Raw genomic sequence first — 15929 nt, forward strand, 5'->3', positions numbered from 1 at the left:
TCTCCTTTCTCATTATTTGAATTTTTTTTCCCCACAAAGGTCAAGTATTTCTGGGAAAAACAATATTTCCATTCTTAAAAAGAAATTTTAAGAGTCAGTAAAATTAAATTTCACACCAAGATGGGTGTGAGCAGCAGGGAAATCAGCTATTGCTTCACGAACAGAACACAGGATGTGAAATGGCAGCATAATCTCTGCCCTTCCCCTCTCCTCCCATTGCAATCTTCATTTTATTTAATTTATTTTTAGTTTCCTGAGAAGGGCTGGAGACAGTATGCTCGGTTGCTCTTCTTTTCCCTTGGCTCTGAGAGTTTATTCATGCCAACTGGACTGTAAGTGAGTAAAAAAATAAACTGCACATCAGAAAACTCAAGGGCCAGAAGGAACCTCAGGGAGGGGCTGCCTCAGTGATTTTAAAAAAATAAAATAAAAGATTTTTTATTTTCCTTTGGAAAACCATACTCAAGTCAGGGAGGAGAGCAGAAACCAGAATTCTTGCTCTGAGAACATGGCTTGCCAGTCACTCATCTAATCTAACCCGATCATTTTGCTTAAGGGTGTCAGGTCTCCTGCTCTTGGCCAGCTGTACCAAAGGTTCCTGAGTCTATACTTGGGTTGCATTTTTTTCTGGATTTTCAGAGCCCAAGAAGCTCCTGAATTAGGCAACAAGTCATGTTGTAACTGTGGACGGTCTCTGCATCCTGCACAGGTGAGAGATGCCCCCCACTTTCTCTTTCCTGAAAGCCCAAGGCTCTTTTCTTTTTTAGGATTGTTGAAGAAACTGGCTCCCATTCTCTCCAGGGGTCCAGGATATTATAGAGTTCTCTGTTCCCCAGAGTGGGTCAGGGCCAAGGGATATAAGAAAGAGAGCAAGGGAAAAAAAGACAGTGGCAAGGCAAGGAGCCTTGTTAAGCTCTTAGAATTAGGGTTGAGATTAGGCTTAAAACCTAGGGTTAAATTTTACAGATAATATTAGGATTAGGATGAAGATTGAGGCTAGAGTTTGGATTGGACATTGGGACTAATACCAGCTTAGAATGAATGTTAGTGATGAAAGGGTTTAAACTGGGAGTTAGAGAGAGTTGTGGGATAAGGATTAGAATCAGAGTTGGAGGACCATCTGCTTTGTCTCAGGTCTCTACATGTGCCTCCTGTTTGGTTGTGACTTTCAGGACTAAGGTCTTTGGACGCAGTATTACCAAGAAAGCAGCCCTTGTGAGCCCCTGCCCTTGAGCCACACCTGGCTCTTTCACAGCAGCTCTGGCTGCTGAAGCATTAATATTATCCTTTCCTAAACCCTACTGAGCATGTAGATGGCTCCTTTTGGGCCAGTGGTGATTGCAAACTACCCCCAAGAGTCACATCACAGGTTCATCTGGAACGTAATCCACAGCAGAAAATAGTCAAGACAATTATGACAAAAGTACTTCTGCCAATTACCCCCGCACTTTGGTCCCCTAATTTGATGATGCCCTGGAATTTTATGTCCTCTCTGAGTTTTTGGCCGAGTGGGCACGTTATAGGAACTGGTTCAAGGGCTCTTCAGACAGAAAACTTGGGAACTGAGAATGAAGAGTTAGCCAGCTAGGAAAGTAATGAGAAGAAGCAAATGAACACTGGGTCTCATTTCTTACAACTGCAGTGTGACAAAAAAGCTCACAGTGAGTTTCAGTGTCTTTAGGGAAGTTGGGTGGTGATGGAGATGTTCCCTCAGGATAGTCTGATTAGGATGCCAGCTCATATATGGGTCTCACATTGATTAACAAATTATTGTGCCTTTGTATTCATTCAACAAATATTTATTGAATGCCTACCAAATGTGCCCTAGGGATTATGTATATAACAGTAAACAGACATAATCTTTGGAGAGGAGACACACAAATAAATATTTAATTATAAACTGTGATAGGTGCTGCAAAGAAAGAGTGCCATAGAAGATAAAAATGGGGCAACATAATTTTAATTGGGGCTGGGTGTCAGTGAAGTCTCCTCTGAGGAAGTGCCATTTAAATTTAGGCCTGAAATAGCTCAACTAGCAGTTCCTTTGCTGGAAAATTCTTGAACTTTTCCATTGTTCTATATGAGTTTGAATTTCAGGCTGCAATTTACTCCTGTTTTGGTCTGTGGTAGACACCTTTTGGAATCTTTGCCAAGAACATAACTGATCTTTGAGAACTGTAGGTTACAAGGATGGGTCTCTGGCAGCCATGTTTGCATTACAAAGCAAAGAGCCTTCGCTTCACAATGCTCCACTGGCTAAAGGAGACTGTACCAGAAATAGACAATCTGACATGAGCTAGACCAATAAGGATCTTTCTCCTGGGAATTGGGATTCATAGATACTAATTAATCTTTGCTAGTTTTTTTGTTTTTTTTTTAAGATTTTTTTTTTGATGTGGACTATTTTTAAAGTCTTTATTGAATTTGTTACAATATTGCTTCTGTTTTATATTTTGGTTTTTTGGCGTGGAGGCATGGGGGATCTTAGCTCCCCGACCAGGGATCGAACCCGCACCCCCTGCATTGGAAGGTGAAGTCTCAACCACTTGACTGCCAGGGAAGTCCCTCTCTGCTAATTCTTGAAATGAGGATAGGTAAGCTTGGACAGCCATGTTCCACTATGTTCCTAGAGAAGCAGTGAAAACAGATCTGCAAAGAGGAATGAAGCAGCACTGTAGAGAGAAGAGCATGTGACCAGGGAGAAAAGAGATAATGAAGGAATAGCTACTTGGCTTCCTGCTGGTATTTCAGATCCTTGTTCCAGTCCTTCCTGAGATCTTGTTGATCTCTGTGCCCTTGGGCTCTATAAGATTATTCCTTAAAAAATTTTTTTTTGCCATGAAGAAGTTTCAGTGGGTTTCTGTACTTGCAGACAAAGGAGCCTTGACTAAGAGTGGGTTTTTGTTTTTGTTTTTTTTTCAGTATGTGGGCCTCTCATTGTTGTGGCCTCTCCCATTGTGGAGCACAGGCTCCGGACACGCAGGCTCAGCGGCCATGGCTCACGGGCCTAGCCGCTCCGCGGCATGTGGGATCTTCCCAGACCAGGGCACGAACCCGTGTCCCCTGCCCTGGCAGGTGGACTCTCAACCACTGCGCCACCAGGGAAGCCCTATGAGTGGGTTTTTATCAGATTAGCTCTTTCGTTCAACAAACATGGATTGAGTCTGTGTCAATCCCACTGAGATTGGTGGAGCCCACAAGTCCACAGAGCATGCACAAACAGAATGGTATGTACAGAAATAAAATAATAATATTTGGTAATAAAATTAATCTAAGTAACACCCTCTGAGTCTCTGCTATCCCCACTGGGTTGTGGGTACATTAACAGCTATTTCTAAGAGCCAGTTCTTTTGGAGCTAGGTTTTGTGAGGAGAGACAGACATGTAAATTTCCTGGTCCTATAATGGAGACTACATGGGCAGAGGGAGGAGGGACCAATTCTGCCTTGCAGAGTATGGGAGGCATAGAGGTAATAAATGCCTGAAGGGGCAGTAGGAGTGTGCTGGGTAGGACAGGAAGGGGCAGAGGGGAATAGGAGGGACAAAGCCTTAGGAAATGCCTTGTACATACTGGGTACTTAATAAATGGTTGTTAAATTGAATAACTGGCAAACAGGTAGGCAAGCAGTTTGTAATATGACAATCATGTTTTATATAAAATTTTCCTTTTGGTTTTAGGGTTTCCTTTTCCACATACAAAAGAAAGTCATCAAGATGCCAATAGCAAGAGTCCCACTTAATCTGTTTGTTAAACTCAAAGCCTGTAAATCTTCTGTGAATGTGGCAATTTTATGTCAGTTTAAGTGGGGATTTAAGGAAATATGAGTCCAATGGGAGCTGGGTGTGCCATATGACTTCATCCATTCTATGGGCTTTCGACAGAAATATTTATTGAAGGCTTGTGAAAATCAACAAAGCCGAAACTAAATATTACGCAAAATAAATCAGCATTCACGTTTGGAGGGTGCTTTGGCTTTAAGTGGTTTGATTTTTGCAATTATTGTCTTCATCAGCAGGAGCCTCTTTAGGAGGATGCTAAACTAAGTGTGATCCTTGCTCTTTATGAGGTAGGGGGTAGATGGGCCCCTAAGATCTCTCTTCAGGACTATTCACTGCTGTCTCTCTGAGATCATTTAGAGGCCAAAAGAGGCAACAACAATGTTAATAAGTCCACAGAGCATGTACAAACAGAATGGGCAGGTACATGTAACTCCGTATCACCAGTGCTGTGAGTGACTGAGCTAAGTGGTGTCAAGCTTCTGCTTTCCAAAAGCAACTGGAAACCCAGGCATTAAGAGAAATCTACTGAACTTTAAATAATTGTGACTATTCAGAAAACTAATTGGTGGGGGGCAGGAGGGGAAAGCAAGCAACACCTGCTTACAATAGGGCTTGTGGCTGTTAACTGGCAAGGCCTCCTTCTCTCTATCCCAAGAAAAGGGGTTCAAGGCCCCCCTGGATGGGGTTCGAGAGGGTCTCTGTACACGCTCAGCTGTGGCGGGGAAAAAAAAAGCCAGTAAGCCTTCCTAGAAGTAGCAGGGACTGAGAAGTCCGCCCATAGGGCCTCAGCTATGGGTTACCTCTCCAAGAGGTCTGGTGGAAGTTTGCTCCTTGTTGAAATTAATCATTAACAATCGCCTTCTTCTCACGATTGACTGAAGCTCAGAATGGGTTCAGGATAAAAGACAATGAGCGTTAAAGGACTCGTTTTTTAGTGCCTCAAACTTTTTGGTCACTTACCAGTTTCCATCACTAATTTGGCCATACCTACCCTCCCAAAGCCGAAATGTCCACTCCAGAAAGAAGAGAGGTTCTCCTAGCCTAGGCATAGGGAGTGGATTTGTGTCTCTGAGGTTGGGGACACCGATGTGGTTAGAGGGGCACGGAACCTGACCAAGACACTAGCCTCTCTCCCCCCGCCATTGCGGGTGCGGAGAAGGGGAGGGACGTTTCCCAGAAGTTCATCATTGCCAAAGAGAAACCGGTTCTCTGGGTGGTACAGGAAGAGTGAGTTGGGTGTGGGAGGCCTGGGAAGAGAGATTTCCAGAGATTCTAATTTCCAGATTAGCAGTTCATTGAGAAATGTCCTCTGGCATCGCCCGGGACCAAAAGCGAAGGGCTCGCGGACCTCTCGGATAGCTGAAGACCCCAGCAGCCCCAGGAAGACCGAGCTCCACTTCCGGGTTTGGAAGCTCTCCTCCTGGCCCTTCCCAGTGCCGGGTAATGGGACTCTCCGAGCGCATGCGCGGTGCTCGGCCGCCGCTCTGGGACTGGTTCAACTAACCCTAAACAACTAATCTGCTCCTCCCCCTCTCGCTTGGGGCGTACCATTCGCGTTTGGGGGGGAGGTAACATGCCCCAGAGTATTCAGAAGCCTGCTCCCCTTCTTCAGACAGAGGAAGGTAAGTTTCCTTAAAATTTTAAAAGTTCCAAGAATAAGAAAGCCTCCGAGGGCTATCGTTGAGTGATATTTCTACGGTCTCGGCTTTGCCCACGGGCCCGTCCTCTTCCTTTGAGGCGCTGAACAAAGTGGCACGCCCGGATCCCAGCTGATCAGCTGCTGGGCTTTGGCGGCGGCTTCCCCCCGGCGAGACCATTGTGACTCCTTGGGAGGGGTGCGTGAGGAGGGGAGGGGGCGGAGCGGCCATTGTCCGGTCAGCGCAGCTTCCGAGGGAGGGAGGGTGTTACGGAGCGAGCGGGGCCCGTGGTTTCACAGCGGCTGCCGCTACGCTAAAGCCGGCGGGGGGGGCCTCAGGTCCTTCCTAGCGCCGCCGCACGGGGACATCGCTCTGGCTGGGAGCGGCGGTGGGAGCTGCCGAGGGCGCCGGGACTTCCCTCCTCCCCCGTGGTCCTCGGTTCACCCGTACGCCCCACCTCCTCAGCTCCCCTCCCTCTACTCCCCCCGGCCCCCCCATCTCCGAAGGCCGAGTGGTGCGGCCCGCCTCCAGCTGACCGGCCTGGAATCCCGGCTCGGAGCCCCGGACTCGCGCCCGCCCGCGCGCCCGCTCCCTCCCCCTCCCCCAGCCCCAAGCCCCCCGACGCTGCCGCCGCCTCCGCCTCCGCCTCCGCCTCCTCCTCCTCCTCCTCCTCCTCCTCCTCCTCCTCCTCCTTCGAGCGGGGCCCAGGCCCAGCCGCTAACACCGCTGCCGCCGCCGAGCTTCGCCGCTGCCGCCGAGCACCATGGGAGATGCCGGGAGCGAGCGCAGCAAAGCGCCCAGTCTGCCGCCTCGCTGTCCCTGCGGCTTCTGGGGGTAAGTGCCCGGCTGGGTGGGGGTGGGGGCCGGGGCGCGGGCGCCGGGGCTGCCCGGGCAGGCCTCGCGGCCCGGGGAGGCCGGAACCCTGGGGGCTGGGCCCAGGCCGGGCCTGCGGGGAGGGGGCAGGGGCCGCGTCCTGGGGAGGGGCACCGGGTGGGGAGCTGGGGGTGGGCAGAGAAGGCCCTGCCGGAGGTGCGCTGCCACCCTCGGAGACTCGGCTGCCAGAGGCTCGGGCCGAAAGGGGCCGGCCGGGCTACTGGTGAGGGGGGCAGGGCTGCGTTCAGGGATGAGGGGGCGGCGTTGGCACCTCCCGGTGGAGCTGGGGTGCCCCCTTCCCTTGGCTTGTGGAGGCCAGCCCTTCCTCCCCTCCTTGGTATGAGTTGGTGCCCAGGAACCAGGAGGGTATTTCCTCTGACTTTTTCACCTCCCCTCCTCCCTGTCCCCCAGAGACTTGCATCATCACTTCCTAAATTATATCCTAGTGCCCCTTTTGCTTTTAGGAAGCTGTTCACACGTCACCCATTTTTAAAAGTCGAGCCCAGAACCCAGGTTTGGGTAAAGTTACAAGACTGTTGAGGTCTCATCTTATTTAAAACACGTTTGTTTCAGAAGGTCTGTAAGATTCCCTTGTCAAAAAAAAACTCAAGTCAGCTTGGCTTAGGAACGTGGGAGCCAACTTGCTTAATTGGCTCAAATTCCCTTCCGTCCCCATTTTTTTTTTTTAATGATAAAAATATTCACCTTGGCCAGCCTGTATTATTGCTTGGCCATCCTGTGTTAGAGTGAAAATATTTGAGGTGGGAAATCAACTTTTCCACCTGTAGTTACAGTTTAATTCTTCTTGTTACACTTGGAGTTTTTATGGATTGCCACCCCTCTTACCAGACAGGTGCCTCCGTCATAATTTATGATTCTAGATCTATTGTAAGGAAACTGGAGACTTTGAAGGCCAGCTTTTGTGATTTATCTCTTTTTTTGTTTTATTTTCCAAAGATTCAGTATATTTGGGGGTGCATAGAGGCAGTAAGGAAATGATTATTTCTGGTGAGGGCATCTTGGGAAGATGTATTGAAGTATTTTATCTTTACTGTCTCTCAGATCCTAGGGATGATTGAGGTAGAAATTAAGGCTCTGGTTTTTGGGAGTGCAGAGAAAGATTAGAAAGTGGATCTTAGTGTAGATTTCTGTGGAGTTTGTCATATCCAAAGGTTATGACAAAAAAAATCTAATTTTCTCATCTTTCAGCCTTTTCTTTCTCAAAAATTTCTTGGTGAAAGGATATTAGCGAAAAATAAGTTACGGCGTTACCAAAAGTTCTGAAGATGTGAAAATATCTTAGGTTTTATAGTCTCCCCTTCTTTTTGGCTTGAAAATAATTGTGTTGCTTGCTAAGTGCTTTCATAGGCAATCTAATTCCCACAAGAATCTTATTAAGTGGGAACCATTCTCTCTTTTATTTGTAGATGGGAAAACTGAGGCATTATTTATACACGGGAAACTTGCCTTTGCATTCTGGGATTTCAGGGTGGAGCTAATGAGCTCTGTAGAGTGCTTAGTACCATCACGTTTATGACATCAGTCTGCTGCCCTGGAAAAATCTGGTGTCACAAGCCTCAGATTGTAACTCATAAGAAGACATGTGGCTCAGAGAAAGTAGCTGCCAGTGGCAGCTAATGCCCAGGATATATCAGAGGTCTATTTCCTGGCAACATGTTAATGTCTTTGGGACCATTATTATGAGTGGAACCCACATTAAAAGATTTACATCAAGACTTAGAAACTGAGCAAGGTTCTGAGTAATGCAAGGAGAGTTTGGTAGTAGAGAGGAATAGTTACACTGATGCCATAGTTGACTTATAAGCAACCAGGGCTGCTTTTTTGATACTTTCAATATGGCACTTTTTATGAACTGCAATTTGCCTAACAAGAGTTAGGCGAAACTAATATCTTTATGGTGGAAGCTGTTCTTTTTAATGTGTAATGTTTTAACCTTTCCTAAAGGCACCTGTGTAGTTTGCAGTTTATACCAAAGTATAAGGAAATTGCTGCCTAGTTTCCATTATATCGTGACTGATTTTGAACGTTTCCCTTATTGCATGGGCTACATTCATGTTATATTCATTAAGTAAACTTATAATGTATTTAGCAAATATTTGAGTGCCTCTGATATTATGGTAGACAAGAGGGGCACTGGCACCATTCTCTGGGAGCAGGGGACATAGAGGAGTAAAAACACCAGTTACAGTGAAGTGTGTTAGGCTTGGAATAGGGTTTGTTGGGAGGGGCACCTACTCCAGTTGAGGTGGATGTAGAGGAAGATAGCCTGGAGGGTGATGCCAGCCTAAGCCTGCAGGAAGATTAGGAGAGAATGGAAATAGATAGGGAGAAGGGTGTTTTCTGTCAGGCAGAGGGGAGAGCATGGATGAAGGCCTGGATATTAGGGAGAGCACTACACATTTGATCAGCTGAAAGTTCATTGTAGAGGATTGGTAGATTGTGAAGAGGGTTCAGCTAGAAATGAGGCTGAGATGGTGAGAGCAACTGGTGATACAGGGCCCCATATGTGATGCTTATGACTTTGGATTTTTATCCTGAGTGCACTGGGGAGCTGTTGAAGAACTTTGAGTGGGTTGTGAGGTGATTTTCTTTAATGTGAAAGATTACTAGATGATCTTGAGGGTGGCCTGTGTATGTGGGTTTGATTATGTGTGTGTGTGTGTGTTTGTGAATGTGGTGTCTGTATGTTTGTGGCATGTTGTAAAGTCCAGAGGTACAGAAGACTTGTCAGGAGGAGTGATCCCCAGGGGATTACTATACCTGTATAGTGGCCAGGGAGAATGGAGAGAAGTAGATGTCAAAGCCATTCAGGAGGTAACTTGCCTTTGCCCTTCATGAGCATGAAGGTGAGTGTGTTCTCTGGAAACTTTAGTCAGCATTGCACTCTGCGGAAGCCGCAGGCCTGTGAAGTCAGCTAGTCAGGGCCCACACCCAGCCCTTTGCTGAGGAGCCTGTTAGCAGAATGTTCTGGTACTAGCAGACTAAAGGCAGTTCCTTTAGGATTGCTCTTCTCTCTAGTGACTTAGGCAGAAGGACTTGCTGCCCAGCATTGTCCACTCAGGACACCAATCAGTGGGGGTTGGTTAACATAGAGCTGTCAGGTGGGTCTTGTGGGACTGCAATGAGAAAGGAGAATGCCTAGAGGAGCATGCAGTGCAAATGTGTTAGTGCTTTGAACACTCAAAATTTCTAGTTTTCTCCTTGGTTTTATATTGTGAAATTGAGTGTAGGTAATTAAGTTAATGTGTTACAGAGAGACCACTGGGAAACTTTGCTACCTTGGAAATTGTTGAAGTTTTACTAAAGTTGCAAGGTGTTTGTATAGCACATAAATGTTTTTAGGGTTAATGACCATAAATGGTTTTTTCCCTGAGACATGGACTTAAAACTTTTAGTGAAATATGAGCATGAGCATTTTCTTGGCTTATTTTAGGCATTCAGTAATCATGCAAAAAATCATGCTAGTTTGTAATTGCCAAATCTGAAATGAAATAGTCAATTGGTGCATTTTCTTTAGTTGAAATACATATGTAAAAGCACTTTTAAATCATATAGATATAAGTGGTATTAGTTGAAGCTACAGAATGTACTGAGGGATATAGATTCTTCACAGATATTTTCAAAAGTTTTCGAAAGAGCAGACCTAGAATATTATTAAAAAAAGACAGGAAGAAGACAATAAGAATATCCTGAGTGTATTATAGGGTGATAGAACGGGTAATTAATTAGGATGGGGGAAAGATGGACTTTATTTTCAAATTCTGCATATTAAGTATAAATATCTAATTACAATTACTGATATTCTGCCTTTATAATTGGAGACGGTCTCTATCACAATGTAATTTAATGGAAACTTTGAGAAGTGTTATTCTTTTCATAAGTAAATTTAAAGTGTAGTAGACATAAGTGTTCAGTCTGATATTTAGGGAATAATGGAGTATTTTATTTTTTAAATAAATTTATTTATTTTTGGCAGCGTTGAGTCTTTGTTGCTGCGCGCGGGCTTTCTCTAGTTGCGGCGAGTGGGGGCTACTCTTCGTTGCGGTGCTCGGGCTTCTCATTGCCGTGGCTTCTCTTGTTGTGGAGCACGGGTTCTAGGCACATGGGCTTCAGTAGTTGTGGCACGCGGGCTCAGTACTTGTGGCTGTGGGCTCTAGAGCACAGGCTCAGTTGTTGTGGCGCACAGGCTTAGTTGCTCTCCGGCATGTGGGATCTTCCTGGACCGGGGCTCGAACCTGTGTCCCGTGCTTGGCAGGCGGATTCTTAACCACTGTGCTACCAGGAAAGTCCCTGGAGTATTTTAGTTATGGGATGTATTAGGTAAACGATTCATTGTTTTGATTAAAAAAAAGATGTTTATGATTTATTTTCTAATGAATCATGTCATAAAAGAAATATTACATGGGTACATTTTCTTTAGGGAAATAGATTTTATTAGTATTTCATTTTTGTGATCTATTCTGTTGAGAAGCATTTTACTTACCAGCTAGATCTGCTAGATAATGATGAATTTTAAGTAAAGATGGAGTTAGGGCAGAGATCAAGAGTAATCTCACAAAATAAATTCTGTTCCTGAAATGGTTACTAGTAGAAAGTTGATTCAACCAAGATACTGACTAGTTAGCTTAAACAGAAGTTATTTATTTATTTTTATTGTTTCTTTTATTTTCTCTGAGCCCAGGCTTTGGGAATTGCTGTAGAACTCTGTTTCTGTCACTCTGTGAGTTATATGGCAAGTTTGCTTGGCTCCTAGTAGTGTGTGGCCCTCACACATTTTTGATTTATCAGTCTCTGTCTCCCAATTGGAACATGTTGCCACACTTCAACCAGCTTAACCTGGGCTTTCAAATTCCATGTGAACACAGCATGAATCACTAGTTAATCAGTAGAATGTTCATTCCAGTGATGTCACTAATTATCCATCTGATTATAAAACCCCCTTAAACATTCTCTTAAACACAAAACAGCTCATTTGTACAGTTTTACTTTTTTTGTTTTTTAAAGATTTTATATTTTTAGAGCAGTTTTAGGTTCAGAGCACACTTGAGAGTAAGGTACAGCAATTTCCCATATACCCCCTGCTCCCTCCCATGCACAGCCTCCCTTATTATCAGCATCCCCACCACAGTGGTGCATTTGTAACAGTGATGAACCTACATTGACATGTCATTATCACCCGAAGTCCATGGTTTACACTGCGGTTCACTCTTGGTGTTGTACAGTCTGTGGAATTGGATGAATTATAGTGACATGTATCTATTACAGCGTCATATAGAGTAGTTTCACTGCCCTAAAAATCCTCTTTACTCTTACCTATTCATCGCTCCCTCCTCCCAACCCCTGTCAGCCACTCACCTTTTTACTCCATCGTTTTGCCTTTTCCGGAATGTCATATAGTTGGAATCATACAGTATGTAACATTTCCAGATTGACTTCTTTCACTTAGTAATATGCATTTAAGGTTCCTCCTTGTCTTTTTGTGGCTTGATAGCTCATTACTTTTTAGCACTTTAAGATTCAATTGTCTATATGTATCACAGTTTATCCATTCACCTACTGAAGGACATCTTGGTTGCTTCCAAGTGTTGGCAATTTTGAATAAAGCTGCTATAAACATCCATTTGCAGGTTTTTGTGGACATAAGTTTTCAACTCCTTTGGGTAAATACCAAGGAGTCATGCAGTTTTACTTTGCATTTTTGAATTTTGTGTGCATCTGAAGATGCAACATGATTTAAATGAAGTATTCACTGTCAATACGTTTATCTATCTGCCCCATTTTCCTGATTACATTTGAGTATCCAGAAAAATTTGCCCCTTTGCAGTGATGGAACATGGGGAGATAATTTTATTTTTTAAGAAAACATGTTCTTTGTTTACATTGGTTTGAGACAGTAGCTTTTTAGAGTTAGATCCAGTTAACATATAGGACATAGGCTCTTTTGGTATAATTCTCTTCTCCTCCCCATTCACCACTCTCCTCCCCTCATCGCCCCCCCCCCCAAAAAAAGAGAACACAGCACTTTAAGTCTACTGAAAAGTTTTGACTAAAAATCTCTTCATAGTCTTTAATAGTATTAAAGTTAACATTAATTTTTACAAGTTAACTTTTTTCTAGCTGGAAAAATCAGAGGGCCAAGAATTCTTTGAATAAAGTTTTTTGAAGTGAAACCCTAGTGTATTAAATATTACTTATTGAGGGCAGAGTATGAAGATGGTGAGAACTAATATAATTTGGATTTTTTTATTAGGTCATACGGAGGTGTGTCTGTGCAAACTGATGCAAAGTTTTGAACTACCACAATAATTATAGATCAAGATTGAGGTTAAAAGTTCTTTTTTCTTTTGAAGAAAGGTTAAGTTCAGTATCTGATCAAAGCTACATGTAGGAATTTGACCAGTCACAACTCAAAAACTTGTATAATTTTAATCATACACTTAAAAAACTGTCCAGGGCTTCCCTGGTGGCGCAGTGGTTGAGAGTCCACCTGCCGATGCAGGGGACATGGGTTCGTGCCCCGGTCCGGGGAGATCCCACATGCTGCGGAGCGGCTAGGCCTGTGAGCCATGGCTGCTGAGCCTGTGCGTCTGGAGCCTGTGCTCCGCAACGGGAGAGGCCACAACAGTGAGAGGCCCGCGTACCGCAAAAAAACAAAACAGTCCAGATTCAGGCTTGTTGTGGGACTTTTTGTCAGAGTGGTTTGCAAAAGAGGGCCTTCATTCCAACTGGGTGGATGACACTGATGTCTCTCAGTTCTGGTAGGGGCTTTGAGAAACAGGCTGATCCTGCTTTGGGCTGGGTCCCTATGTAACAAAGTTATGTTGCTGAATGAGATATTTAGATATAAGGAAGAAATTTCCTATGTGTGTTCAATGCAGAAGGGAGGCTAAGAAGCTTTATTTGAAGTTTTTAATAACCAGAATCTAAGACTGCATTCTAGAATTGTTCTGTCCAGTATGGTAGCCACTAGCTACATGTAGTAGTTTAAATTCATACTAATTAAAATTAAATAAAATTAAAAATTCAGTTTTGAGTTACACTAGCTATATTTTAAGTACTCTGTATCTCAGTAGCTGGTGCCTACCTCGTTGGGGAACACAGATATAGAACACTTCATCCTCCCAAAATGTTCTGTTGGACGGTGCTCTTCTAGAATGTTGATCTGATAGGCAGCCAGGATTTTCAAGCCTATTTTTTTTTTGCTTTTTTTCTAGTTTTATTAAGAAACAGTTGACATTCAAGCCTATTTTCTTGTGAGTTCTCTAGATCCCTGTTTTCTCTCATATTCTGAAAATGTGGGGCGTTTGATTTAGCTCTGTGTTATTGTTGTTGTTTTTTTTCTCAGCTCCAACATATTTTATTTCCAAAGGGGGAAGCAGTCCTATTGTTAATTCAGGTTACTGGAAAGTGCTCCTTTGATCAGTTTTGGGAACTAAAATTTCAGTACAAGTTAGTCTGTAATTTGAACTTTTTTTTTCATGTTAGCTTTTGGGTCAGTCATCTTTGCCCCTTTCTTAAGTCTATTAAACTGGCAACCTCAGAGGCCTATACAGGGAGATGTTGGACTAATACAGAATCTTTTTTTTTTCTCTTTAGTGAGAGAAGTTTTGAAGGTATTCACCTTGGACTATGACTTTTGTAGATTCACAAATGTAAATCTCATATGACAGCTTTTGATATATGATTAAGGATAAATGCATTGGATTTTCTGGTAAATTGAAGTCCCTCTGTACAGGGGAAGGTGGAGTATGTTGGAATATCCAGCAGCAGTGGGCAAAACCAAACTGACCTGTGATGTATCAGACTGAGGGAATGGAACAAGATGAATGAAAATGCCATGTCATCCTTGAGGCCAGGGGACAGAGCTGCAAACAGTGCCTGACATCTGAAGTTGTGGCTGCAGCTGTTCACTGCTGCAGGAAGGAAGAATGCAGTAGGAAGAAGATGTAGTGCTAGCTAACTGCGTTTGTTCATTCAACTGTACCAAATGTCCTGTATTATAGACAGGTGCAGTTTTGTGTTAGGGCAGAAGAATGTCCTGGGAAAGATCATGGATTGCAGCTGTGACCACTCTGGTTGGGGGAGAAGTGGGGATGAGGGCAGACCACACCACAGCATTTTGTGTTTCTAGTTTGTGGACAGGCTCTATTTAGCCTCATTGCTGCCTCATTAATGTCCTGGTAAAGAGTTAGGTTGGTGTTGTTGCACTTGGGACCTTCTGGGGCGTGCCTTTTCTCATTTCTTTCTGCTAAAGTGGAATGACATGGAGTAACAGTTGTTCGTGTCTTATCTACCTCTTGGACTCTTACACACAGGTAAGTTGAAGTGCATTTATATGAATAATCACACTCTTAGCCACACTTCCTGGAAGGAGAAGTATTCTCATTATTCAAAAGTATCGCAAATACTCTTCCTGCAGTCATTTGGTTTTCTTACATGGTTGTGCTGGTAGCATTCCTGAACAGGGTGTGCGAAGTTTTCTCTAGCTAATGGGTACCTAATGGGAAAAGTGGGGCAGGAATTTGGAGAACATAGATTGGGTGGGGGGCTTTGCTGATCATGTCCATGCTTTCAGAGTCTCTGCCTATTTCAGGTCATTGTTTTTCAATTTCAGCCCTTTTTAGAGTGCTTTATATAGATAGATGTGCTGGGAAAGTTCTCTCCTGAAAGAATTTTTTTTTCAACATAATGAATGAGACACAAAATAGATTGAATAATACAGTCATTCTTAACTGTCCGGGTGTGTATTAACCAGCAAGAAATAATAAACTGGAGGTGGGAGAGAGTGTGGTGTATTTCAGTGTGTGTTGTTTCTAGATTTATGATTGCTTGGTTTCTGTCCTGGGGATGGATGGATGGTATTCTTCCTTTTCTTCAGATGCCACTGAAATTCAGAAAACCAGGTTTTTCAAGTCTTTGTGTTTGCATATGAAACTTTGCGTGTATATACAAAATCTTCACGGTGTATGACCCTATACAGTTTTATCTAGCTTGCCTTTCCCTTTTCACATAACACAGAGCTGTGGTACTCACCTTTAAAAATAAAGGTGTGTTTTTGCATGTTGATCCACAAAAATCCTTGCTTAGAGGAACTTTTGTTTTATTCTTTTGTTGATTAGGGGGACATAATCATGTATTCTCTGAGACCTGTATTCCCTGTTTCTGTGTATATATCACGGTTAATTAGCTTTACCTGTTGTTCATGTCATCCCCCCCACCCCCAGTACTGAAGCACTTTCAAGATGTGTTTAAACTATGCATTTTATTTGTAAAGCTAATCTTTTTCTTCACTGAATGTGGGGCAGGATCTAATCATGGAACAGTTGCTGTAACAAGTGATAAAGATACAGTCTTGAGTAGAAGTGTGGAGTGTTACATGATGTATACTGAGAGTCTCTTTGGGGGTTTATAATCTCAATAATACCAGTATGGATTAATTTAGAAAATGATAGTCACAGTAAAATCTTATCTGTGGAAGTATGTGTCCCTAAAGGCTGCATTTTCTTCTTCTTGGTTTTAAGCTGTCTGGTGACTAGATATTTATAATCCCATAGTTGAAAGGCCCCTAGGTTTACCTGAATAGTTTTCATTGTAGATAAATTAGATATTTACATTGTAT

General features: G+C 43.6%; 1 protein-coding gene across 2 annotated transcripts in view; it reads left to right on the plus strand.

Moving 5' to 3' along the window:
* Positions 1-5341: 5341 nt before the first annotated feature.
* ZFAND3 (zinc finger AN1-type containing 3) overlaps positions 5342-15929 on the plus strand; it is a 325453-nt gene continuing 314865 nt past the window's right edge. The window contains exon 1 of one of the 2 annotated variants that reach the window (XM_082847531.1): positions 5342-5401. Coding sequence is in view for 1 of the 2 variants with exons in the window: in XM_082847530.1 (XP_082703656.1) it covers positions 6180-6250 (71 nt within the window). In the remaining variant the exon portion in view is untranslated. Of the gene's footprint in view, positions 5402-6113; positions 6251-15929 lie in introns of those variants that run through there. The other variant, XM_082847530.1, reaches the window with a different exon arrangement.

Source organism: Leucopleurus acutus (genome assembly GCF_964270905.1).
Source record: "Leucopleurus acutus genome assembly, chromosome: 10".
Taxonomy (NCBI): Eukaryota; Metazoa; Chordata; class Mammalia; order Artiodactyla; family Delphinidae; genus Leucopleurus; species Leucopleurus acutus.